Raw genomic sequence first — 22,394 nt, 5'->3', positions numbered from 1 at the left:
CTATCATAAAATGGTGGTTGTTTAACAAAAAACATTTTACAGATAAGGGCACTGAGGCACAGAGAGGTTACTTTGTGCCGGGAACTGTACATGGAATTGGAGATAAAATTAGCAAAACAGATACAGGTTTCTATCCTGGTGGAGCTTGCCGACTTTCTAGGACGTCAGAAAATCAAATAAATAATCTTTAAAGTGTGATGAAAGTCATGTGAAAGGTATGATGAGGAGATAAAGCTTGCTATGGGAGGTCCTACTTAAGGCCCCTACCTGCCTCTAAAGGGTCACGAGAGGCCTTCTTGTGCAAATGACATTTCAGCTAAGATCAGAATGATGAGCTAGCATTGCCTGGTGAAGATTGGTGGGAATGGAGATCCAAGTGTTTCAGGCAGAGGAAACAGCATATGCAAAAGGATCAGAGACCTTAAGGAATTAATGGAATGTGAGGAATTAGTGTGTGGCTGGAGTGTGGTGTGTGTGGTGGGGAGTGTGAAAAGGTTGGGCTACAGCAGGGAAGTCTTTTTTAGCCACACTGTAAAATTTGGACTTTACTGTGAGGACAATGAAAGGTCATTTCATTGTCTTAAGCCTTTGAGAGTTTTAAGTCTTTGAAAGATTTAAGTCAGGAGAATGGCAGCAGCAGATTTGTATTTCAGAAAGCCACTCTGGCTGCTGTGGACTGGACTAAAGGGGAGCAGAACTATATGCAAATGGCCTAATTAGGAAGTCATCAACCGGGTTAAATAGGGTGGTAGTTGGGAGGGAGGGGGAGAAATAGGTAGATTAAAAAGATGTAGGGAAGCTGCTGTGGCAGTTGGGCTCCCATCTACTTATGGGAGGCCCTGAGTTGGTGTCCCAGGGCCTCTTTGTGAAGGCAGCTCGCCAGCAGGCTGCAGAGAGCCGCCAGGCCCGCAAGTGCCACAGAAAGCCAACTCAGCAAGTTGAGGCATCAAGAAGGAAAACAAGCAAAAACACAGAAGAGCACAGTAATGGACACAGAGAACAGACAGCAAGCAAGCTGCAAAGGGGGGAGGAGAAATAAAAATAAAATACAGACACAGAAGAACGCACAGCGAATAGGCACAGAGAGCCAACAACATGCAAAAAGTTGCAAGGGGGGGATTAAAAAAAAAAAAGATGTAGGGAACAGATGGGGCTCAAGTGGTTGAGCACCCATCTCCCACATGGGAGGTGCTGGGTTCGGTTCCCCATGCCTCCTGAAAAAACAAAAATAACCAGTAAAAAAGCAATAAAACCAGCTCAGGGAAGCTGATGGGGCTCAGTGGTTGAGTACCAGCTTCCCACATATGAGATCCTGGGTTCAATCCTGAGCCCCCTGGTACCTAAAAAAAAAAAAAAAAAGATGTAAATTGCAGGATTTAGTAATCATTTGAATATGGGTGGTGAGGAAGCAAGAGAAGTTAATGTTGACTGCCAAGTTTCTGGCATGGACAATTGGGCCTACCCTTCATGTGCTCCAACAGACAGTAATACCTCCCCTATCATAGAGATTATCACCCTGTATTTTTATTGTCATGAGAAGGCAAAGGTCATATTTGCATCTCAGTTGACAATGTTTAGCACACAGTTCCTGCCTGGCATATATGGTAGTGGGCATATAATATTTATTGAATTTAAATTTAACTGAATGGTTGTACTAGACAAGAAGCAGGTTTGAGGCGGAAGCTAAAGAGTTTGGTTTAGAACATACTGAAGGGAAGTGGACTTGGACCAACGGACAGGGCATCCATCTACCACATGGGAGGTCCAAGGTTCAAACTCAGAGCCTCCTGACCCATGTGATGAACAGGCTCACGCGCAGTGCTGATTCGAGCAAGGAGTGCTGTGCCACACAGGGGTGTCCCCTGCGAAGGGGAGCCCCATGCGTAAGGAGTGCGCCCTGGAAGGAAAGCCACCCAGCGCAAAAGAAAGTGCAGCCTGCCCAAGAATGGCGCCGCGCACACGGAGAGCTGACGCAGCAAGATGACACAACAAAAAGAGATGCAAATTCCTACAGAAGAACACACAGCAAATGGACACAGAAAGCAGACAACTAGGGGGGAGGGAGGGAGAGAAATAAATAAAAAATAAATCTTTGGAAAAAACAAAGGACACACTGAGTTTGAGGGATCTGTGAGATACTCACTTGGAGTTTTTCAGAGGACAGTGGATTACCCTGGAACACTGAGAAATACTTCACCTGGAAATTTGGGACACAGCAGCATACAGAAGTCATTTGAGCTGGGGAGGGAGTGAGATCATTCAGGGAGGGTGTGCAGGGTACAAAGGGCAGAAAATCTCAGGCCCCTGAGACTTAAGGATCAGGCAGAGGAAGATCCTTCCTTATGCAACAGGGAAGGAGCTGCTGGAAAGATAAGAGAGATACCCCCTGAGTGTTCAGTGTCACAGGAGAGAGCAGTCAGTTGTGTTGACTGCTGCTGTGATACCAAGCAACACGAGGACTGCAAGGTGTCCATGCAGGGTCAAGGGCGACCTTAGGAAGCAATGACTTTGGAAAGGCAGGGGAGTGAAAAGAGAAGAAATGGAAACCCCTAAGTGTGGGCAACTCTTTCAAGGAATTTGTAAAGAGGAAGGGAGAGCAGGATGGTAGCTGGAGAGCAGCAGGGGGGTTGTCCTAAAAATGGAAAAAACTTGCGGGGAGCAGAAGTACTCAAAGAGTCGGGTGACCACCTCCCACAAGGGAGCCCCAGGTTTGGTTCCTGGTGCCTCCTAAAGAAGACGAGGAGAGACAATGAGCAGACACAAGAAGAGTGGACAGACGAGAGAGCCATCTCAGGGTGTGGGGGGATGGGAAAGACTTGGATATGTTTAAGAGCAGCTACAGAGGAGTCAGTAAAGTGGGCTAAAGTGTAGGAGGGATAGCTTCAGGGAAGCAGAAAAGGATGGGATTTGAGCACTTATATATCAGATGGAAGAATGAATGAAGTTAGACACAATTTTGGAAGGAGAAAGGGTGAGCTGAGGGATAGGGTTGTCCATGTGTTGAAAGTAGAACAAACTAAGGAAGATCACTGAGGCAGATACCCAGCACTGGCAGCCCAGCTCTCAGGTCCCATACCAAGGGAGGAGAACTGGCTCTCTGACTTCACCAAGGTGGGGAGCCCTCCCACAAACCACCTCTGCAAGCCTGGACAGAAAGTCTCACACTGTGCACTAAAAAAAAAAAAAAAAAAAAGAGTAGAGGGATAAAGCAGTTGGTTAGGTAAGGAGGAGGCATAAGTGTGGGTTTTAAGCACCAGCAGTTGGTAGGGAAATCCTCTGCAGAGTTCTAGTAGAAGCAATTCATTCCTGCCTTCCACAAGGGAGGAGCTGACATCAGTCCTCCCCCTCCCCCTGGATCTGCTCTCATAGCATCCTGTACTATTTTTCCATAGTCCCTGACCCAATTGTAATTGACAAATATGTTGCGTCATTAGTTAAGGTCTGTCTTTCCTTAAACTCCAAAAGGGCTGGGACTGTGTCTGTCTCGTTCCCCTCTCTTACCTCCCGTGCCTGACACTGTTCCTTGCACACAGGAAGTGTTCAATCCGTACTTTTTAAAAGCATGAATGAATGAATGGAATGAACCCCCACATTAAAGTAGGACCCACCCAACAGGCTTATATAGGGGATGGTATCAAGACTTCTCAGCCCCCCCCAAAATATATCCTGGTTTGGGAGGGTGGTGGTATTTTCACCTATGCCTCTAACTCTGAACAACTCTATGTTTCTTCCATCTGCTTTCTCTTTCTCTCTGATTCAGTCTTATTATTTCTCTGTCTCTCTGAGTCTGCACAGGAAGCACGCAACTTTAGGTCTGAGGTGATCAGTGCCGGAAACATTGGTGCCTGTGCAAATTTAAGTCAGGATCACAAACTCTTTTTATATTTGTCATTACCTCCAGTCTCTTTCCACATTTCTATCTCAGATCTGGTTCTTTCTCCTCATCTCCGCCCTGTGCTCAACTCAAGACTCCCACTCCCCGCCCCAGGACCAGGGCCCCTCACGGCTGGATCTTCTAATAGGCCCCAGAGGGTAAATGGAAGAAAATCACCAAGCTGGGCCATCTCCTCTGATTTCCTGCCTCGCCGACCACACAGCACTGTTGACCACATCCTCTCTCACCTTACTCAGATACTTCCTCACCAGACACGCTGCTCTGGGGTTCTCAGCCCCAAAAGCCTGTCCCTGACCCTACCCAGGCCTTTGGCTTCACCCTCTCTTCTCGACACAGGGTTCCTGTCCTTCCCCTCCTGACACTGCTCTTAGAACCATGCCCCTCTGCCCTGAGGTAGCCAGTCCTGTCCCTTTCTGGACCTCCAACACCCCCTTTTCCCACAGGTGGCAGTGCTGACCACAATGTTGTCGGGCCGGTGGTGGCCGAGTACCTGGGGGAGCCTAGGGCCTTCGCGGGGATCCCAGCTCTGTGCCCTCTATGCCTTCACTTACACTGGGGAAGATGGTCGGCAAGTGAATCTGGCTGAAGGGGACAGGTTCCTCCTTCTTCGAAAGACCAACTCAGATTGGTGGTTGGCAAAGCGCCTAGGTGCACCCTCCAACTCTCGACCCATCTTCGTCCCAGCTGCCTACGTGACAGAGGACTCCACACCTTCCCGGAGCCAGACTACCATCACCCCCAGCCAATCCCTCCGGACTTCTGGTGAGTAGGCCCTCCCCTGTTACCTTCCTACCTCCCTGGCTTCTGGAAATCATTGGGAGGATCTCCCAAGCTTCTGCTGGCTCCTTTCTCTTATTTCTCTGTGATTGCCCTGGAGTACCCACTGCCTCTCTTCCTAGCCCCAAGCTTTCTAGGTCTCATTACATTTCCAACAGCCTCCCACTGCTCTTTTGTTCCTAATGAACCCCCAGGATTGGGGCCCCAGTCAAGGTTATGGCTCTGATCACTTGACCCACCTGCTCCCCAATTTCTCTGTTCCCAGGGCCAAAGTTGTTTCACAGCTCCCTGGAGGAGCTGCACCTGTCTAAGGCAGCACCAGGCAGAGCCCAGGCTAGGACCGAGCAGCCTCCTCCTCTTCCCCCCAAAATTACTAGAAGTGTCAGTACTGCCAGTTTGAGCCCCCTTCTCCGGAAGCCCCTCCAGGAAGGCCCAAGTGGAAGATCTCTCTCCCAGGAAGATTTGCTGACAGAGGCCAATGCCAACCTGGTGAGTCACAGCTTCTCTTCTGAGAATGGCCACTCAACAGATGTTTACTGCTCAGCCCTATTCGAGGCAAAATTGTGAACAGGACAGATAGAATCTCTGCCCTCAAGAGATTCCTGTGGGGGTGACAAAAGTGCACAAACAAGTAAGATAACCCTTGATACCAACAAGTGCTATGAGAGAGAGTAAATGTGGTAGAGAGTGACTGAGGAAGTCTGGGAAGGCATCTGTGAGGTGACATTTAGTTGAATTTGAATAAGGAGGAGGAGGGAGCCATAAGGAGACTGGATCCCACACTGAGGGACAAGTCACAAAATCTCTGACAGGACATGGTGCTTCGCGTGATAGAGGGACTGAAAAAAGGCCAAGCAGGCTATGTTTTCTCTCTTCCTGACCCAGAGGCAGGGTTTTTCCAGTGTGTCTTCCAGCCTTAGGCACCATCAATCTGGTCCTGCTCTTCCCAGACTCAGCCCCTCCCCTCTCGCTTACACACTTGTGAATGGAAAACGGCCCCTCCTCCCTCATGCTCCCCTAGCAGGGGTCTTCGACCCCACTCTGTCTTCTTTTACGCTAGGGTGCTCCCTTCAAACCCACCCCACCCCACCCACCCCTGCACACACAAAGCCTGTTCCCCTTTCCTGTGGCGGTGGGGTGGGGTAGGGGAGGAGGGAAGTTGGCAACAGGAAGTGAGGAGAAAAGCAAAGAGACCTTGAGGGAGGGAATTAAAAAACGGCTGTGGACTGGGGGTTCTCCCCCAGTCCCTGGGTCACCCCAGCCAGGAGCTGGTGGTGAGAAAATGGTGGGGGTGGCAGGAGGCGGTGGTTAGGAAGAGAGACGAGAGGGGAGGAACCCAGGCGGGATAACTACCTTTCTTCCCCCTTTCCTGGCAGGCGCCACCCCAGCCCCTCATGTCAGAGCCCCCTGTGTACTGTAACCTGGTGGACCTTCGCCGCTGTCCCCGGTCCCCACCCCCTGGCCCTGCATGCCCTCCACTGCAGAGGCTGGACGCCTGGGAGCAGCACTTGGACCCCAACTCTGGACGCTGCTTCTACGTAAACTCGCTGACGGGCTGCAAGTCCTGGAAGCCCCCTCGCCGTACTCGCTCCCAGGAGACGGTGAGAATTTCCCTCTTGCTTGTCCAATTGTCCCCTCAGCCGCCTCCTTACCCCTGTGTTTTCTCCCTGGGACTCACAGAAGGTCAGAAGAATCCTCAATTTGTGAAAAAGATGTTGAGGGTTGAGGTGGCGGGGCATCTGGATGTAGCTTCACCTCCCTCTCCCCCAACCCCAGAAGCCTGGCTCCATGGAGGGGATACAGACCCCAAGCAGCGGCAATGGTATCCTGCAACCTCAGGCAAAGGGCTCAGGATCTGAAACCGGGACTGCAGAACTGCTCAACCTCCAGGTGAGATCCCTCTCATTTACCCAGCTATCTGTAGGAATGGGCAACTTTTTAACGACTTTCTCTTTTATACGAGAGACATTCTTCTCCATTACCCACCCCACCCCCTGCCTCTCACCCACATCCGCAGGCAACACCCCTCTTCCCCTACAGTCAGGGACTCCAAGGCTGAAGGTTCCTCTACCTGTTCCCCCAGGGCCCATCCAGCCTCTACCGAAGACGCTCCTCCCAGCCGGAGCCTTCCGACCACCCTCCGGCCTCGCAGGCCCCCCGACCCCCACCGCAGCTCCTCGAAGACCCCCACGTGAGTCTCTCCGTTCCTTGTGAATGCCAAGATCCTCCCTGCCCCACCCCCAAGGCCTCCAAAACCATCTTCCTCTTTCTGAGTGCTCACTGGGTGTCCTCTCTCACCCGGCTGCCCTCCCAGCTTTAAGGGACCGCACTCCTGGGAGATCCTCTGGGGAAAGACCTTGGCTGCTTTTGGAGGGGGCAGGGGTCACTTTGATCCCACTGCCTTTGCTTGCTAGGAGGTGGAAAGGTCCGGCCTGCTCAACATGACCAAGATCGCCCAGGGCGGGCGCAAGCTCAGGTGAGAAGAGCCTGGGGCCGGGGGCTACTGGGTAGTGCTGGATGGAGCAGGGTGCTGGGAGGGCCCCCTCTTCTCGAGATTCTGGGATGAATCTTCCACTCCCGCTACTGTACCCCCTCTGCCCCTGCAGGAAGAGCTGGGGTCCATCTTGGGTGGTGTTGGCCGGCAACAGCCTGGTGTTCTACCGAGAGCCACCACCCACTGCACCCTCCTCTGGCTGGGTGAGTGTGAGGGAGGGGCGTGGAGGTGAGCTGGCCCTGCACCCCAATCACAGGGGTGTGGGCACAACGTCCCGTGCTTCCTGCCCTGGGCCAACTGTGGGGTTGGGGGAGGGCGGTGTGGGCGAAGGTAAAGGAGGCAAGGAGCCCACCACGAGAGGGGGCTGGTGAGGGAAACAACGCGGGGGCCTCAGTTTCTCCCCTAATTGCCAGGGGCCAGCGGGCACCCGGCCAGAAAGCAGCGTGGACCTGCGCGGGGCGGCCTTGGCCCACGGCCGTCACCTGTCCAGCCGCCGCAACGTCCTGCACGTGAGTGCCCTCCCGCGCGTCCCCACAGCCGGGCCCGACCCCAGGGGGCGCCCCCAGGCCCCCCTCTCGGCCTCCTGATTTTTATGCGCCTCCCCGCCGACCCCGGTCTTTCCCCGCCTGCCTGCTCAGATCCGCACGGTCCCGGGGCACGAGTTCCTGCTGCAGTCGGACGACGAGGCCGAGCTGCGAGCCTGGCACGGCGCGCTGCGGGCGGTCATCGAACGGCTGGTTAGACTAGACGGGTGCGGGGCAGGGGCTCTTGCCGGGCCGAGGCACCGGGGGTGGGGGAGGAAGAGCCGAATCAGGGGGCAGTGGGGGGCAGGGTGGCCTCGACGTCGAGCCGAGGACGGGGCTGGGGCGGGGAGCCCATGGCGTCCAGCTAGGGCTGCAGTTTCCTCTTCTCTCCTCCTACCTCCAACCCGGCCCTGCCCGCCCGGCGGGCTCTAGGATCGGGAGAACCCCCTGGAGCTGCGTCTGTCGGGGTCGGGGCCCGCGGAGCTGGCGGAGCTGAGCGCCGGGGAGGACGACGAAGAAGAGCCCCCGCTGTTGCCCAAGTCCCTGCTGCGGCTCAGCGGCCGCCGGAGCTCGAGTGAGCGGCGGGTGCGGGAGGCGCAGGGCCGGCGCGCTGCCCCGGGGGCCCCCGCGGGCAGCCGTTCTCGAGCTCTGCCGTGCTCCCCCAGGCCGGAGTCCAGAAGGCACAGAGCAGAACCGCGTGCGGAACAAGCTCAAGCGCCTCATCGCCAAGAGACCGTCCCTGCAAAGCCTGCAGGAGCGCGGTCTCCTCCGAGGTGAGGCGCGGGAGGGGCACCTGGCGCCCCGCCCCTCGAGCCTGCTCTCGGGCTTTTGCAACCCCCTTCACATTCCTGACCCGAAATCGGAAAACTCCAGTGAGGCTTAGAGTAGGGCTTCCAGGAACTGCAAAGTTGGTCTTCTGAGACCACCACTTTTCCCACTACTCCAGGTTGTTGGGGAAGGTGGGAGCAGGGAGCAGGGAGCCAGGCCTGGCCCAGGCAGCCTTGGGGACCCGCGGGCCTCGGGAGTACAGGGTTGTGCTTACAAAGAGCTTCCGTGAGTGATGCTGGCACCGGATTGCCACCTCACCCTGTGCCTCTCCAGACCAGGTGTTCGGATGCCAGTTGGAATCACTGTGCCAGCGTGATGGGGACACTGTGCCCAGCTTCGTACAGCTCTGCATTGCTGCTGTGGATAAGAGAGGTCATTTCCCCAAAGAGCCCAGAGTCTGCCCTTCTGAAAGCACAAGGCCTGGAGGCCCCCGCCCCGACCCTGGTCTTCCTCCTGTCCTTTTCCTCTCCACCCTCGGATCCCCTGTCAGCCTGACCACACAGGCTTTAGAGCAGGAATCCTAGCTGCTCCCTGCCCCATCTCCTAGGTCTCGATGTGGATGGCATTTACCGGGTGAGTGGGAACTTGGCAGTGGTCCAGAAACTCCGTTTCCTGGTGGACAGAGGTGAGAAGGTTGATGGACAAATGCTGGTATTCCACAGGCGGGCTTGGAGTGAAGGGCCTCGTACAACAGGGAGGTCTTCTTTCTGGGACTGCATGTCTTAGCTCCTGATCTCTCCTCACTCATGTTGCAGAGAGGGCGGTCACCTCCGATGGGAGGTACATGTTTCCAGAACAGCCAGGACAAGGTACTTAATTGGAAGGCCTCTCAGACCCCTGAAATCGCCCCATTCCTCTCCCTGCTCCTTGTGTATTCTACTATTTCCTGCTCCTGCCTCCCTGTGAACCCTCTAGGCATTCCTGTGGTCTGCCTTGATAGAATTTTCTCCCAAACGCCTGACTTCTCATTTCCCGAGTCCCTGTGGTCCTTCAGGAGCCCTTGGAATCCCCCTGTACCTTCTTTTCCTTCCAGAAGGCCGATTAGACTTGGACAGTGCCGAGTGGGATGACATTCATGTGATCACTGGCGCCCTGAAGCTTTTTCTCAGGGAGCTGCCCCAGCCTCTGGTGCCCACACTGCTGCTGCCCCATTTTCGTGCTGCCCTTGGTAAGGGATGAGGGGTTTGGCCAACACTCTTGATATGGGGGGACAAAAGTGGTGAAGAAGGGTTTAGAGGTTCCTTCACACTCTTCTGTCCCATCCTGAGCACAAGGATGGAAAATTACTTTCAATGCATGTGCCAACTCCAGTTGTTTATTTGTGAATGTTTAGAGTGCTGATTTGAAAAGAATTCTGAGGATGCAGTTGGGCTGAGTGGGAAAGATTCATGATGTCTTCTGCAGGCATGGAAAAGAGTAAGGAATTTACCCACCTGACCTAGCACCTTTCCTAACCTCATTCCCATGCCCTTCCCGTTACTCTCTCTCTAGCACTCTCCGAATCAGAGCAGCGCCTCTCCCAAATTCAGGAACTAATAGGCTCCATGCCAAAGCCTAACCATGACACTCTGCGATACCTCCTGGAACATTTGTGCAGGTCGGGAAGAAGACTGGACATCTCTGCCGTGCGGGGGGAGGGAGAAGAGGGACGTCTGTCAGGGATTCTCTCTTCAGGTGGGGTGCATCTAGGGAGGCACCTAAGTTTAGTGGGTAGGACAAGGTAACAGGCAGTCTCTGTGCAGGGCACATAGAGCCAGGATTAAAACCTTTGAAGAGGTTGCCATCAAATGGGGAATGGGGACCGCAGCAAGGGCAGGGATGCTGTGAGAGAAATAAGGAAATCTTACCTCTTCTTCCCTCTGTCTCCCTGTCCATTAGGGCAGTGGTGATGGCTTATTTGGCTGCGCTGGCCCAGGGCAGAGCCTTCTGAGAGGGAATGGCCATTTGAATCACAGCATCCCAAGTTGTGAGCAGAGAGGGCTCTAGGGACAGTCCCTGCAGCTGGAAAGAGGCAGCTGTTCCTGCAGTTTTCACCACTGGCCCCATCGCCATTCCCCTGAGGTTCTCTCCTTGGTTTCACTTCAGCCACCACATGGAGAGATCCAGGGCGATCCCCTCCCTGCGCAAGCGTTTGTGGGGTTAGATTTATTTGAAGTGTCAAAGCTGAGCCCTCATATCTAATCCCCTTCCTTTGGCCGTTGCCCACAGGGTGATAGCACACTCAGATAAGAACCGCATGACCCCCCACAACCTGGGAATTGTGTTTGGACCCACCCTGTTTCGGCCAGAGCAGGAGACATCTGACCTGGCAGCCCACGCCCTCTACCCTGGGCAGCTAGTTCAGCTGATGCTCACCGACTTCACCAACCTCTTCGCCTGACTTGGACAAGGAGCAGGAGGAAGAGAAAACGTGCTTCCGATGATCTCTGTTGGGTACCCTTTGGCAGGGGGTTCTGTTTTGAGGCTACCCCTTTAAATCCTGTCTCCAATATGACTCTCCATCTTTGTGAGTCTGACTCAAGAGGGTGAGACAGGTGGGGAAGCTTCTTTTAAAGAGGAAAGTAGATGGATTAACCTCTGCTTCTCTCCTTGTCACCTGCCCTCATCCCTCTCCCAAGATAATAACACTTAAAGCAGGGCTCTTTCTGATGCAGTTTCTTTATTATCAGGAAACAGTGTCATTATCAAAACCCTCCCCAAAACATATAGACTATATACAGCCCCCAGCCCATGCCTTGCATCTTTGGGACTTCTAGGTAGGGAGCTATGGAGATAGCCATGAGCTCCTTCCCAACTTCTCTGGGGGGATAGAAACTCTTTAGGAAATGAGGATTTATGATGGATGGGATTCCCCACTGGTTAGGCACTAGAGTTGAGGAATTGTGTCTCTCCAGGGAGGGATCCCAGTAAGACACTCATGTTTCCCACAGCCATGTTGGGGGGTCCAGCGGGAGGTGGAGTGTGCTCAGCACTCCCCCCATGATCAGAGGAAGGGGGAGAACTCAGCCCCTGCGCCTCATCCAGAATAGCCACAAAGTCCAGCTGAGTGTTGTCCAGGTCAAGGGAGTCCAGAGGATTACATACCTGCCCCTCTGGGGGAGGGTACAAGGCAGGCCCCCCTCCCAACCTGCCCACCTCAGGATGGCCACAGCTGGGGTTGGAGCCCCCTGCCTTGAGGGGCCCATAGCAAGTGGGCAATGGGGGCAGAAGTCGGGGTGGTGCTGCTGCCCTGTGGGGAGCCCTGTTTGCCCCCACTACAAAATTACCATGGCCTGCTGAAGGGGTGGCATAGGAGCCTGACTTGGGATGGGGCAAGTTGGGTGCAAAACCAGGTCCATATGCAGCCAATGGGGCCTTGGCAGGGCTCGGGCTAATGTGGGAACCCCCCAGAAACTTGGGGTTCTGGTAGGAAGACTCCTGGACTGGGGGATCTCCCCTGCCCTCACCCTCCCACAGCAGCTCCTGTTGAGACTGAACATAATTACATACAAGCTGAGCCTTGAGCTGTCCTGGGGAGTGAGGAGGGGGATCAAAGGCCAGGCCAGGCCTGGGTTCTGAAGAAGGATAATCAGGAGGTGGCTGAGCATAGGCGCCTGACTGGGGGTACTGGGGAGGCGTGGGCTGGGGGTAGTGAGAGAACAGGGGCTGTGGGCGGGGGGGCCCCTCATTCGGGTGGGCATTGAGGCAGGGTGCCATTCCTGTGGAGTCAGAACCCACTGGGCACCCCTGTTCCGGCTTGACCTGTACTTGTCCATAATGTTCAAGTCGAGGACACTGGCTGTAGGTCCCACCTGGAGCCTTTGGACCTGGGTACAGCCCAGAGTGGGAGGGGACCTCGCCCCATATTTCTGGGGTTCCCATCCCAGGATAAGAGACCTGCGGGGGGCACAGATTGGGCCCATAGTTGGGGGGTGGGCCAGGTCCAAGGGGCAGAGAGCCTGGGCCCCTGGCTCCGTAAGACTCAGCTGCTCCCCCCTCAGGTCCCCCATATCCCAGAGTATCTGCAGGTGGGAAGTCCATATAGGGGTTCAGACCACTGCCCACCATGGAGGTCCCAACCTCTGGCTCCTCCCGCAGCCCTCTGGTATCCATGGTGACATGCTCGGTGATGCTGGGGGGCTGCGGCGAGTAGACAGAAGTCGGGAGGTGGGGATCAAAGTTCCGTCCTCCCCCTGCCACGGTGGGGGGCGTGTGGACACAGCCCAGGCTCTTGAACCGTTGGACTCTGACTGGAGCAGGGCGATCAGCAGCCCGGGCCGGGTCACTGGCTCTCCGGGTGACCCCTGCACTGGGGTTGTATCCTGGATACTCAGCTCGGCTTCTCCAAGGAGGTGCAGGAAGACCCCCCACCCGATCCAGGGTAGATGCTGCAGTGGGCGGAGTGCCGCCCCCCCTGGCCGAAGCGTATCTTGCCCGGAGCAGGTAGTGCTGGGTAGGTGTGAGGCCAGGCAAGGAGGATGCCCCGTTCTCTGGTGGGGAGCCTGGGGGGAAAGGGGAGGCCAGGGAGGAGCGGCGGCTGACAGTGTAGGCCGAGCTGATGCTGCTGGAGCTGCTGCTGCGGCGGTCAAGAGAGACTGGGGGACCAAGACGACGGGACACAGGGGTGCCTGCAAGGAATAGGCAAAGAAGACAGGGTGTTCAGGAGCCCCCCAAATCTCACTGTACCTTCTCTAGGGGACAGTCTTGTCCTGGAGTCCAAGGGACAGGCTCCTTAACCTTACCCACTCAATTCTGTCTCCTACTTCTCCCATCATTACCATTCTGCTTCTGAGTCACCAGAGATTCAGGGATGCTGTGAACAGTTGTACACTGCACAATCCCAGGACACATCATAGACTTTATATTTCTATAATACAACAATATTGTGATGAAAGGAGTGTTTTGCAGTAGGGGGGACCATTTTCTAATTGCACAAAGGTGCCATATAGCAGCCCTGAGGGGAAACCTGCTTCCCCCAACCTCAGGGCAGGTCCAGATATCATCCCATCAACCACTCCCCCACACCCAGGTCTCACCGGTATGGGTCAAGCTGGGCAGTTTGAGGCCCCGCGGCCCTATCGGCCTGAGCTGATGCAGCTGGTCCAGCCTGAGGTTCTCTAGGCGGCGAAGGGTGGACAGACCAGTGCCAGCAATACAAGGTCCCTCATCCAAGCTGGACAGATCCTCAGTGCTGCCCCCTGCATTGCCTGTCATTTCCACGCCACTGTCTGTATTGGCTGCGCTGCCTGCGGGAGAGTGGTCACTGCTGCAGGACGACTGGGCCCCAGGGCTCGGCTGTGACTTCTGTGGAAGAGACAAAGGCTGAGGACGGCTTCCTTCCCCCTTTTCCACAACTTCCTGAACTTGGTCAGTGCCTGAAGCCCATGTCCCAGTGACTGCTGGGACTGAGGGGAAGCTTCCAGATGAAGAGAAGCCTGAGCAGGTGGAAGAGCCTAGACTAAAACACAGGCTGCCTGAGCTCAAATTCCTGCCCTTACCTCTCTGACTATGGGCAATTTCTCTATGCTAGAGTTTCCTCCTCCGGAAGTGGGGAGAATAGTTCCTTCCTCATCAAGGTGTGAGGAGTATGTGAAATAAAACATAAAGAAAAGAATACATTTAGAGGGCTTAGAACCACCCTGCCTATACTAAATGCTATGGAAGAGTTTGCTGAAACAATGAACTAATTAAACTAAAATCCCTAGATTTTGAGTAGCCCAAGTGGTAATGCTGGGACAAGAAACTGGAGGAGTGCTACAGCAAAGTGACTTATTTAGGAGGGGCTGGATGGGTTAGGAGGGGACTGGCGCGTCCGCAGGGCATGCCAGGGTACGGAGGCAGGGGTTGCCTGGGCTGACTCACCATGGCACTCTCTGGCACTGTCAGTCTGCTCTCCTCCCTGATGGGGCCTCCATCCCGCTCCCTTTTGGGCTCCACTGTGGCAAGGGACGGTGCTCGGGGCAGGGGACCATCCCCTCGGTGACGCTTGGTCACATGGGCATCAGGACCATGCACTGTCTTGACATGTTTTCGGAGGGAGCTGGGATCTGTGTAGCGCTTGGTGCATCCAGGGAGCTTGCACACATACGGCTTCTGTTAAGGGGAAAGTGAAGGCAGAAGGCAAGGGATCGAAATGGGAAAGTGCAGGGTGAGTGGGAGAAAGTGGTGGGCATGGGGCCATTGAATGAGGGGTGAAGGGGGTAAGGGAGAAACACACAGGCTCTGAGGAAGTGAGGAGGGTGGGGGCTACTGGGGCAGGAGTAAAAGATGACAGGATCTGGGGAAGGATTAGGAAAAATGACAGGGCAGGTAAGGGGGTTAACCCAGGGCTGTGTGGCCTCCTCAGTCCAGGTGTTGAAGGGGTCCAGGGTCTCGTCTACTTAGGATGGGTCTAGTCTACTTAGGATGGGTCTATTTGGGGTTATCCTTTTGGCTGGTTGGAGGTGGGGGAAGGTGTGGGAAGTGGGAATTCTTGGTTTGAGAAGGGACTTCTCGGTGAATTATATGGGGAGGGGGACATTCACCTCTGCGGAGTGGGTGCTGAGCTAGGGGATTTCTTATGGGAAAGAAAGCTCCCCAGTAGGTGGCTTCTCAGGTGGGGAGGGGTCTCCTAGGTGGGCATTCACCTCATTGGAATGGGTCCGATTCTGGTGCTTGGCTCGGTCGCTGGCGTTGCTGAAGGCCTTGCTGCAGCCCTCGTGCTCACACATGTACGGCTTCTCACCCGTGTGCGACCGCAGGTGTGTCTTCAGGTTTTCGAGGCGTGAGTATGACTTCCGGCACCCTTCAAACTGGGAGGACAAAGGTTAGTTCGCAGCTAGAAGGATATGGAGAGTAGAGGGACCCTAAATCTCAAAAGAGACATACATCAGAGACTATAACTCAAGATGGGAAAGCTTTAGGGGTTTCTGGAGAATCCTCAAAAGTAGGGGACAAGGGTGGGCAAGAGCTGGGGGAGCAGAAGCCATTGGAGGCCTGCCTGCAGGGCTGTGGAGACAGGCAAGGAGCAGCTCCCGGTCAAGCCAGAGCAGGTTTCCCCACACGGGGACCTTAGATTGTCTTGGAATGGGGTCATCCCAGGGAATGGACAAGAAGAATTGTTTCTCCATTAGGCTGAGCAGGAGGCAAGTGCCTTGGACCCACAATACTTTTGGGGGTCCATAAGAATGTTTAATTATTTTTTAATCAAGAGGAAAAAATTAACTTTTAGGTCCAAGAAAATGTTTTAGTATATAGTATTAATACAGGCATCTTTATACCAACGCAGCCATAAAATATAACTTTTAATAGTCATATGTGGAGGAAGGGGTCTACGAAGGCAAACATGGTGAGGGCCCATAAAAGTCCTACGTGGCCCTGACTTAATGGGGAGTCCCAATTTAGGGAGGGGCCCCGGGCTTAGGAAGTGGGGGCCTCACCGTGCACTTGTGCGGCTTCTCGCCCGTGTGTCTGCGCATGTGCACCACCAGCATATACTGGGCTTTGAAGGGCCGCAGCTCCCTGGAGCAGCCCCCCCAGTGGCACACGAACTCTTTCCGCTCCCCGTGGATGTGCTCACTGTTGATGTGCTGGAGGAGAAGATGCAGAGGCTCTCCAAAGTGCCCCCATGCCCCCGAGAGCCAGAACAGCCCTGCCCTAGACCCCCATCCCTCCTCCCAGTTGTATTACTCTACGACCCCACCTCAAGGAGGAAGAAGGGACAGTATCCTACCCCACATCTCAATTCTTCCAACTTTCTACAGTGACCCTTCTTACCTTCTGCCTACCCAACTGGACACTCAGCCTCTGACCTCAGTATCCTCTGACCTCCTGCCCTCAGCTGGATTCTGAAGGGTCCCACTAAGAATCCTCTGCAGGCTCCAGCCAGGCATTTTCTCCCCGGACTCACATGCACCAGCTGCTCCTGGGAGTCAAATTCCTGGGTGCAGCCATCCCAGCGGCAGTCAGTCTCATACACAGATTCAGGCTCAGGCTTCTCCTCTCTCTCCAGGTCCTCCCGCCCATCCAGCATCCCCAGCAGAGGGTCCTAGGGCAGGAGAGGCAATCCTCGGGTTACCCGGGTGACAGTTTTTGTTTTGCTCAGGTCCCAGAGGCAAAGTCCCCTCCCCCTGGTACCTGTGTGCCTGTGGAGTTGGGGCTGGACATATCGCCTTCCAAGGGCTCCTCCGGGCACTTGCCAACCAGCATGTCCAGCTCAGACTTCAACTTCCCCAAGGGAAGAAGTGAGGGTGATGAGGGTTGAAGTGGACAGAAGGACGAGGAACCAAGCCAGGTCTCCCTGCCCTGAGTGCACCCACCCGAGGAGGTGGAACCCCTGGGTTTGGGAGGGACTTTTTCCTCAGACTGCACTGATGAATCAGATGGGTAACAAGTGGGCTCTCAAGGAGTGAACCCCGACTTTATAGCCCTTTAACTTTCTGGTACAGAAAACTGTTACAACCCCCATCCTTTCTTCACATTTCCCCTGTGAAATCTACCACCCACCATCCCTGAGCTGAGGGAGATTGGGTCCCAATATGGGGACTCTCACCTGGCAGGTTGGGAGAGGTCCTCGGGAATGAGGATGTGGCATCATCCCACCCCGGGTGGGGTCGTGGTGGGGGCCACAGGGCTGGACTCCGAAGGAAGGCGAAGTCCCTTTTTGGTGATTGATCTGGGGTTGGAATCCCAGAGATGGGCTGAGAAGGAGAGGAGACTGTGGTTACTTTGACCCCTCACCTCAGAAGGTCTGGAGAGGGAAACGGACTTTGGCCCAGTGGTTAGGGCGTCCGTCTACCACATGGGAGGTCCGCGGTTCAAACCCCGGACCTCCTTGACCCGTGTGGAGCTGGCCATGCGCAGTGCTGATGCGCGCAAGGAGTGCCCTGCTACACAGGGGTGTCCCCCGTGTAGGGGAGCCCCACGCGCAAGGAGTGCACCCATAAGGAGAGCCGCCCAGCGTGAAAAGAAAGTGCAGCCTGCCCAGGAATGGCGCCGCCCACACTTCCCGTGCTGCTGACGACAACAGAAGCGGACAAAGAAACAAGACGCAGCAAATAGACACCAAGAACAGACAACAAGGGGAGGGGGGGAAATTAAATAAATAAATAAAAATCTTTAAAAAAAAAAAAGAAGGTCTGGGGAGTTCTTGGGCCATTCAGAGGGTGGCTGGGAGACTTGGTGTCGGAAGTAGGAAGACCCCGGGAAGTACTGGGGAGGGCTTCAGCGCCTTGAAAGGACAAAGGTTCAGATAGGGTCAGGTGGTTTGGATAATAGGGACTGGCAGGGTCAGGGCTCCTGCACCTCATGGTGCTGATGGAGAGGTGGCCATAGGAGCCCCCCGGAGATGCACAGCGTGAGTTGATGAACGCCACCAGGGAGCTGGGCGAGGTGCGGATAACGGTCTGTAGGTCCAGGCTGGCGTCCGACAGAGGTGAGATGGAGAGCGCCCGCTTCTTAGTCAACTTGACCGCACTCCGGGGAGGAGGAAAGAGTGGGGCTGGGGCAGGGGAAGGGGGAGATAGATATAGTAAAGGGATGAGTCTCCCCATGCACCCAACCCATGGGTCCTGACTCTTAGCAAAAGTGATAGCTGACTCTGCTTTGCCCTCCTAGCCCCATCTGTGAACTCCTGATGGTGCCCTGGTCCCTCGTGCCCATCTCCATGCATCTCCTCCTCCAAGTCAGACCCCCCGCCCACCCACTTGCTCCCTCAGGACAAGTTCCAGAGGTGCAAAGAGGAAACTGCCTGAGGCCTCACCCTCAGTGCAGCTGTTGGTCTCTCTGGCTGGCCCGTAACTGTGGGGACCGGACATGAGGCTGGCCTGGTGGCAGAAGGGCAGACTAGACAGTCCTAGAAAAGAGAGACAGCAGGAATGGCCTCACCCCGAAGCCCAGGCAAGGCCTGACCCCAGGTCTCCGCCTACATGCCGCGGAGGCTCAACTCCTCTTGTAGATGGGAAACTGGCATGGGGCAGGGGGCGAGTCTGAGAGGGATCCTGGGCCTAGGGTGGGATCCGCCAAGTGCTCCAAGTCCAGGAATGGGTATGCACTGACCTTCCGTCCCCATACTGGCGGCACCCTGGCTGGGGAGTGGCCGGAGACAGCAGGGCTCGCCGTAGCTACTGACTGGTGGTGGGGTCATCGAGTTGAACATGGTGTCTCAGAGGAGGGTGTGGGGACACTGCAGGGGGAGAAGGGATACCTGCAAGTTATAAAGGTGGGAGGGAAATGAGAAGAGTAGATAACTCTGTCAAGCACAGACCCCTGGGCAAGGCTTCCCCTGTGGTTCCACCTCCTCCAAGATATCTGCCATGGGAAACTGAGTTGAAAAGAGCATCACTCAGGGAAGTGGACTTGGTCCAATGGATAGGGTGTCCACCTACCACATGGGAGATCTGCAGTTCAAACGCCGGGCCTCCTTGACCCGTGTGCAGCTGGCCCATGTGCAGTGCTGATCTGTGCAAGATATGCCCTACCACGCAGGGGTGCCCCCCATGTAGGGGAGCCCCACGCACAAGGAGTGAGCCCCATAAGGACAGCCGCCCAGCACGAAAGAAAGTGCAGCCTGCCCAGGAATGGCTCCGCACACACGCAGAGCTGACACAGCAAGATGAAGCAACAAAAAGAAACACAGATTCCTGGTGCCGCTGATAAAGATAGAAGCAGTCACAGAAGAACACACAGCGAATGGTCACGGAGAGCAGACGGGGGGGGGGGGGGGCGGGGGGAGGAAGAAATAAAAAATTTTAAAAATTAAAAAAAGAGCATCACTCAGCCGGGTCGGGGGTAAGGAGAGACCTCCCAAGGAGGCCGAGGCAGTCTTGGGGATCCTTGTGAGGACTGGGTGTGAGCTTTGTTTGGGTGGGCTCGGTGTGTGTGTGTGTTTGGAGGTGGTGTTTATGGACTGATTTTGCCCGTAAAAAGAGCTTCAAGTGATTTTAATGCCGTGAGACTTCCCCTTCTTCCTGCTCCGGGCAGGGGCCAGCTTTGAGAGGTGGCTTGAGGAAACTCAGCGCCTTCGCTTTACTTGTTCCTGCCCTGGGACAACCCTCTACCATCTCTCCGGGATCCAGTAGAGGGAGCCCTCGCCACAGTCCAGGCAGAGAGGTGGTGAGGCTCGGAGGAAGCCCAGATCAAGCCCGAATCTGTCCCTCTTCTCCCTCCTAGACAGAAAACTGCGTTAAGAGTGGGGAAGCTTTCCGAGGGGAGTCTGCCCAGGTCTGTTGGGTACAGGGATGGAAACTGGTGTTATTCTGGGGTGTTTACCTCTGGGCACCCACTTAACCCCTTGGGGAGAACAGGAAAGGGATTTGTGAAGGAAGCCTTTGGGAGAAGGAAAAAAAGAAAGTCATCATCCATTGAGAGGAGTTGTGAGGGGAGAAAAGGGCGCCGCTGTACAGTCTTCTTCTCAAACCCCGTTTTGACTCCATCCCGGGTTTTCCCGTCTCCCGGGACTGAGGGTGGGGTGGGGCGGGGTGGGGTGGAGAACCACCGTGAGCGGGCCGGCCCGCGCGGTGGGTGATCCCGGGATGCTGGGATTTAGGGTGAGGGCGGGGTAAAATGGGGAGCGGAACCCGGACCCCGCGACCCAGCCCAAGCCCCGCAGCTTGGGCAATACCCTTCCCAACTCCTCCTTTCCCCGCCGAGATCCAGATCCCTCATTCAAGACCTCCCAACTCGACCTTGGCACTACGCTGGGGGCGAGGGAGGGCACAGCTGGCGCGGGGGGGGGCACAGCTGGCTGGCAGCTGGAGGGGGGGCACTTCTCCCGCCTCCTTCCTCTATGACTCACCCAGGGCAAGGAGGCGGCTCCCAAATGACCCCCCCCCCCCCAGCACTAGAGAGACTCCCCCAAACATGCCTGCTCCGTCGTATTCCTGCCCCACTGCCCAGCAACCGCGATGGAAATGGGGCGACATCCCTCCTGTCCACCGCACCACAGCCCACCCACGTCTCCCCTTCATACTAGTGAAAGGGAAAAAGTTCGCCAACTTTTTCAACTTCAGCAAAGATTTTCTGGGGTGTGGGTGAGAGTGAGGGATGGGACTGGGAGCTCCAGAGTTCCCTTGCCGGACCCTGGAATCATCTTCTGTGTCTCCCTATTTTCCAGAGTCCCCCTCGCACCCCCGCTCCCCAACTCCCAGGAGCCGGCCCCGCCTCCCTGCTCCCGGTCCCGCCTTTCCCGCCCCCGTGCCTCCTCGGCCCACCCAAGTCGCCGCCGCAGGCTCTGGCTGCAAACTGCTCGGCTTCCCCCGCCCGCCCCAGGAGCCCAGTCGAGCGAGCCGTAGTGGGGGGGGGGGGGGTTGAGGGGCGGGACACATTCTTCCCTCCGCCCCTCAGTGATCCAGAAAGCAGGCCTTGGCGCCTAGGGGGACACTATTGGAGAATGGGGGTCCCCTTGGCGGGGAGGGGAAGCAAAAAGAATCCAGAAAACATCGGGAGAGAAAATGAGTGGGTAGATAAAATGAGATGGGAGGAGGAGCCGGGACACCTTAGTTCCCGGGTATCCCAGCCGGCTTCCCAAGGGTTAACTCCTTCCAGACCCCTGGGAACCCCCTAGTGACGTCAAGGGCGGTGTCTGTGCCGCTAGGCGGGGATGCCAGAGAGATAATGTAGGGGGGGGGGGGTCTTTGAACCCCACCCCCCTAGGGAAAACACCCTTATTCCTTACATCTCCCTGGCGAAATCTCCCCACCTTCTCTCTTCTGGGGCCTAAAAACCTAGCCTATGAAGACCCCATTTCTCCAGCCCTCTGAAACCCTCCCTCCACCATCTATGGGGTCCCCCTTCCCCAAAGCTAGCTGCCCAGAGCGGATTGTTTAGGGGTCACAGGGCCTGAAAGAGACTTCAGAGAGGGGAGCAAGGGCCATCAGGGTGGTCCGAGCCAGAGGAGGGGCCTCCGATCCCCCAGCTCCCGTTCGGGAGGGGGTGTGTGTGTGTGGCGGGGAGCCAACGGGGACGCAGGGCTGGCTGGGGCCAGTGGTCCCTCCCAGCCCCAGTAGGGGTCTCCTTGAGGCTGGCCGCGGCTGCCCTGGTGGTCCTGAGGTCAGAAGGTCAAGACAAGGTCTCCCCAGCTCTTCCTTAGCGCCCTGCCCACAGTCCTGGATGACTCAGGAATCCGAATTCTTTGGGGAGTCCTTCTAAGGCCTAGACTAGATACTCTCCCGGTCCCTCTCCTAACTCAGAAGACACTTCTTTTCCCTGAAACACATGCACCCGCCAGCACATCTGTCACGAGACAAGTCAGGGGTTCAAAATCAGTTCCCTCCGACCCCCCGTGGTTCGGGCGTCTCCCCACACGCACTGCCATCCCCAGCCCACCTGGGCTCCCTCCTTTGGGGTCCCCTCCTCTCCGAAACACCGACGCCTTCCTGCCCCGCGCTGAGCGCGCACCTGGAGCTCCCCCTCTAGTGTGGACCTCGGGCTGCCCGTCCCTTCAGCCCCCTCACCTCAACCTGGCGAAAGGGAGGCAGAGGCTGACAAAGGGACCCACAGTTGCTTGAGACAGGGACGCATAGCCTGTCAGTCAGGCGGACAGAAAAAAAAAAAGACAGATGCCGGGCTAGAGAGGCAACTACAAACGAAAAAGTTCTCCGAACTTCCCAATGCCTCACCCCCGACTCTCCCACCCCCGCTTTGCCTCTGTGCCCCAGGTCCCTCTCGGCTGGTCGCAAGCTCTCGGAAGCAGCGCATCCCCTCAGGCCCCCTCCCCCCACCGTCCCAGGTGGTCCCCCGCCGGCCCCCCTTCTCACCTCCGTCTGGGCGCAGGGCTTGGGATGCGCGGTCCAGGGCTGGAGTCTGGGCTGGGGGGTGTGCGGTGGGGGGGGGGGGGGGGCGGACAGGGCCACGGCGGCGCAGTCTCGGTGCCACCCCCACCCCCCCCAACCTGGCCCCCAGCCCTCCCGCCCGCCCAGCC

At 56.1% G+C, this 22,394-nt stretch overlaps 2 protein-coding genes across 5 annotated transcripts in view; one reads left to right on the top strand and one right to left on the bottom strand.

Annotated features, from left to right (window-relative positions):
• Window positions 1–11,167, top strand: part of ARHGAP9 (Rho GTPase activating protein 9) — a 13,199-nt gene extending 2,032 nt beyond the window's left edge. The window contains exons 2-18 of one of the 4 annotated variants that reach the window (XM_004481307.4): window positions 4,339–4,657; window positions 4,938–5,161; window positions 6,049–6,273; window positions 6,449–6,562; window positions 6,756–6,863; window positions 7,087–7,148; window positions 7,279–7,369; window positions 7,580–7,675; window positions 7,805–7,903; window positions 8,123–8,264; window positions 8,356–8,463; window positions 8,792–8,890; window positions 9,066–9,143; window positions 9,274–9,327; window positions 9,552–9,686; window positions 10,010–10,115; window positions 10,727–11,167. In XM_004481307.4, the coding sequence (XP_004481364.1) occupies window positions 4,357–4,657; window positions 4,938–5,161; window positions 6,049–6,273; window positions 6,449–6,562; window positions 6,756–6,863; window positions 7,087–7,148; window positions 7,279–7,369; window positions 7,580–7,675; window positions 7,805–7,903; window positions 8,123–8,264; window positions 8,356–8,463; window positions 8,792–8,890; window positions 9,066–9,143; window positions 9,274–9,327; window positions 9,552–9,686; window positions 10,010–10,115; window positions 10,727–10,898 (2,214 nt within the window). In that variant the 5' untranslated portion in view covers window positions 4,339–4,356 and the 3' untranslated portion in view covers window positions 10,899–11,167. Of the gene's footprint in view, window positions 1–4,273; window positions 4,658–4,937; window positions 5,162–5,857; window positions 5,947–6,048; window positions 6,274–6,448; window positions 6,563–6,755; window positions 6,864–7,086; window positions 7,149–7,278; window positions 7,370–7,579; window positions 7,676–7,804; window positions 7,904–8,122; window positions 8,265–8,355; window positions 8,464–8,791; window positions 8,891–9,065; window positions 9,144–9,273; window positions 9,328–9,551; window positions 9,687–10,009; window positions 10,116–10,726 lie in introns of those variants that run through there. The other 3 variants (XM_071218917.1, XM_012520754.4, XM_012520753.4) reach the window with 3 other exon arrangements.
• GLI1 (GLI family zinc finger 1) lies at window positions 11,161–22,298 on the bottom strand. The gene is made up of 12 exons (XM_058308303.2): window positions 22,231–22,298; window positions 18,533–18,659; window positions 18,237–18,329; window positions 17,780–17,975; window positions 17,028–17,175; window positions 16,613–16,702; window positions 16,386–16,523; window positions 15,916–16,065; window positions 15,124–15,288; window positions 14,360–14,590; window positions 13,534–13,801; window positions 11,161–13,125 (listed from the first exon to the last, which is right to left on the bottom strand). The coding sequence occupies exons 2-12, from the start codon at window positions 18,630–18,632 to the stop codon at window positions 11,378–11,380; spliced, it is 3,327 nt and encodes a 1,108-aa protein (XP_058164286.1). The 5' UTR covers window positions 18,633–18,659; window positions 22,231–22,298; the 3' UTR covers window positions 11,161–11,377.
• Window positions 22,299–22,394: the final 96 nt, after the last annotated feature.

Source organism: Dasypus novemcinctus, chromosome 12, assembly GCF_030445035.2.
Source record: "Dasypus novemcinctus isolate mDasNov1 chromosome 12, mDasNov1.1.hap2, whole genome shotgun sequence".
Lineage (NCBI taxonomy): Eukaryota > Metazoa > Chordata > Mammalia > Cingulata > Dasypodidae > Dasypus > Dasypus novemcinctus.
This window is presented reverse-complemented; position numbering and strand designations above follow the sequence as displayed.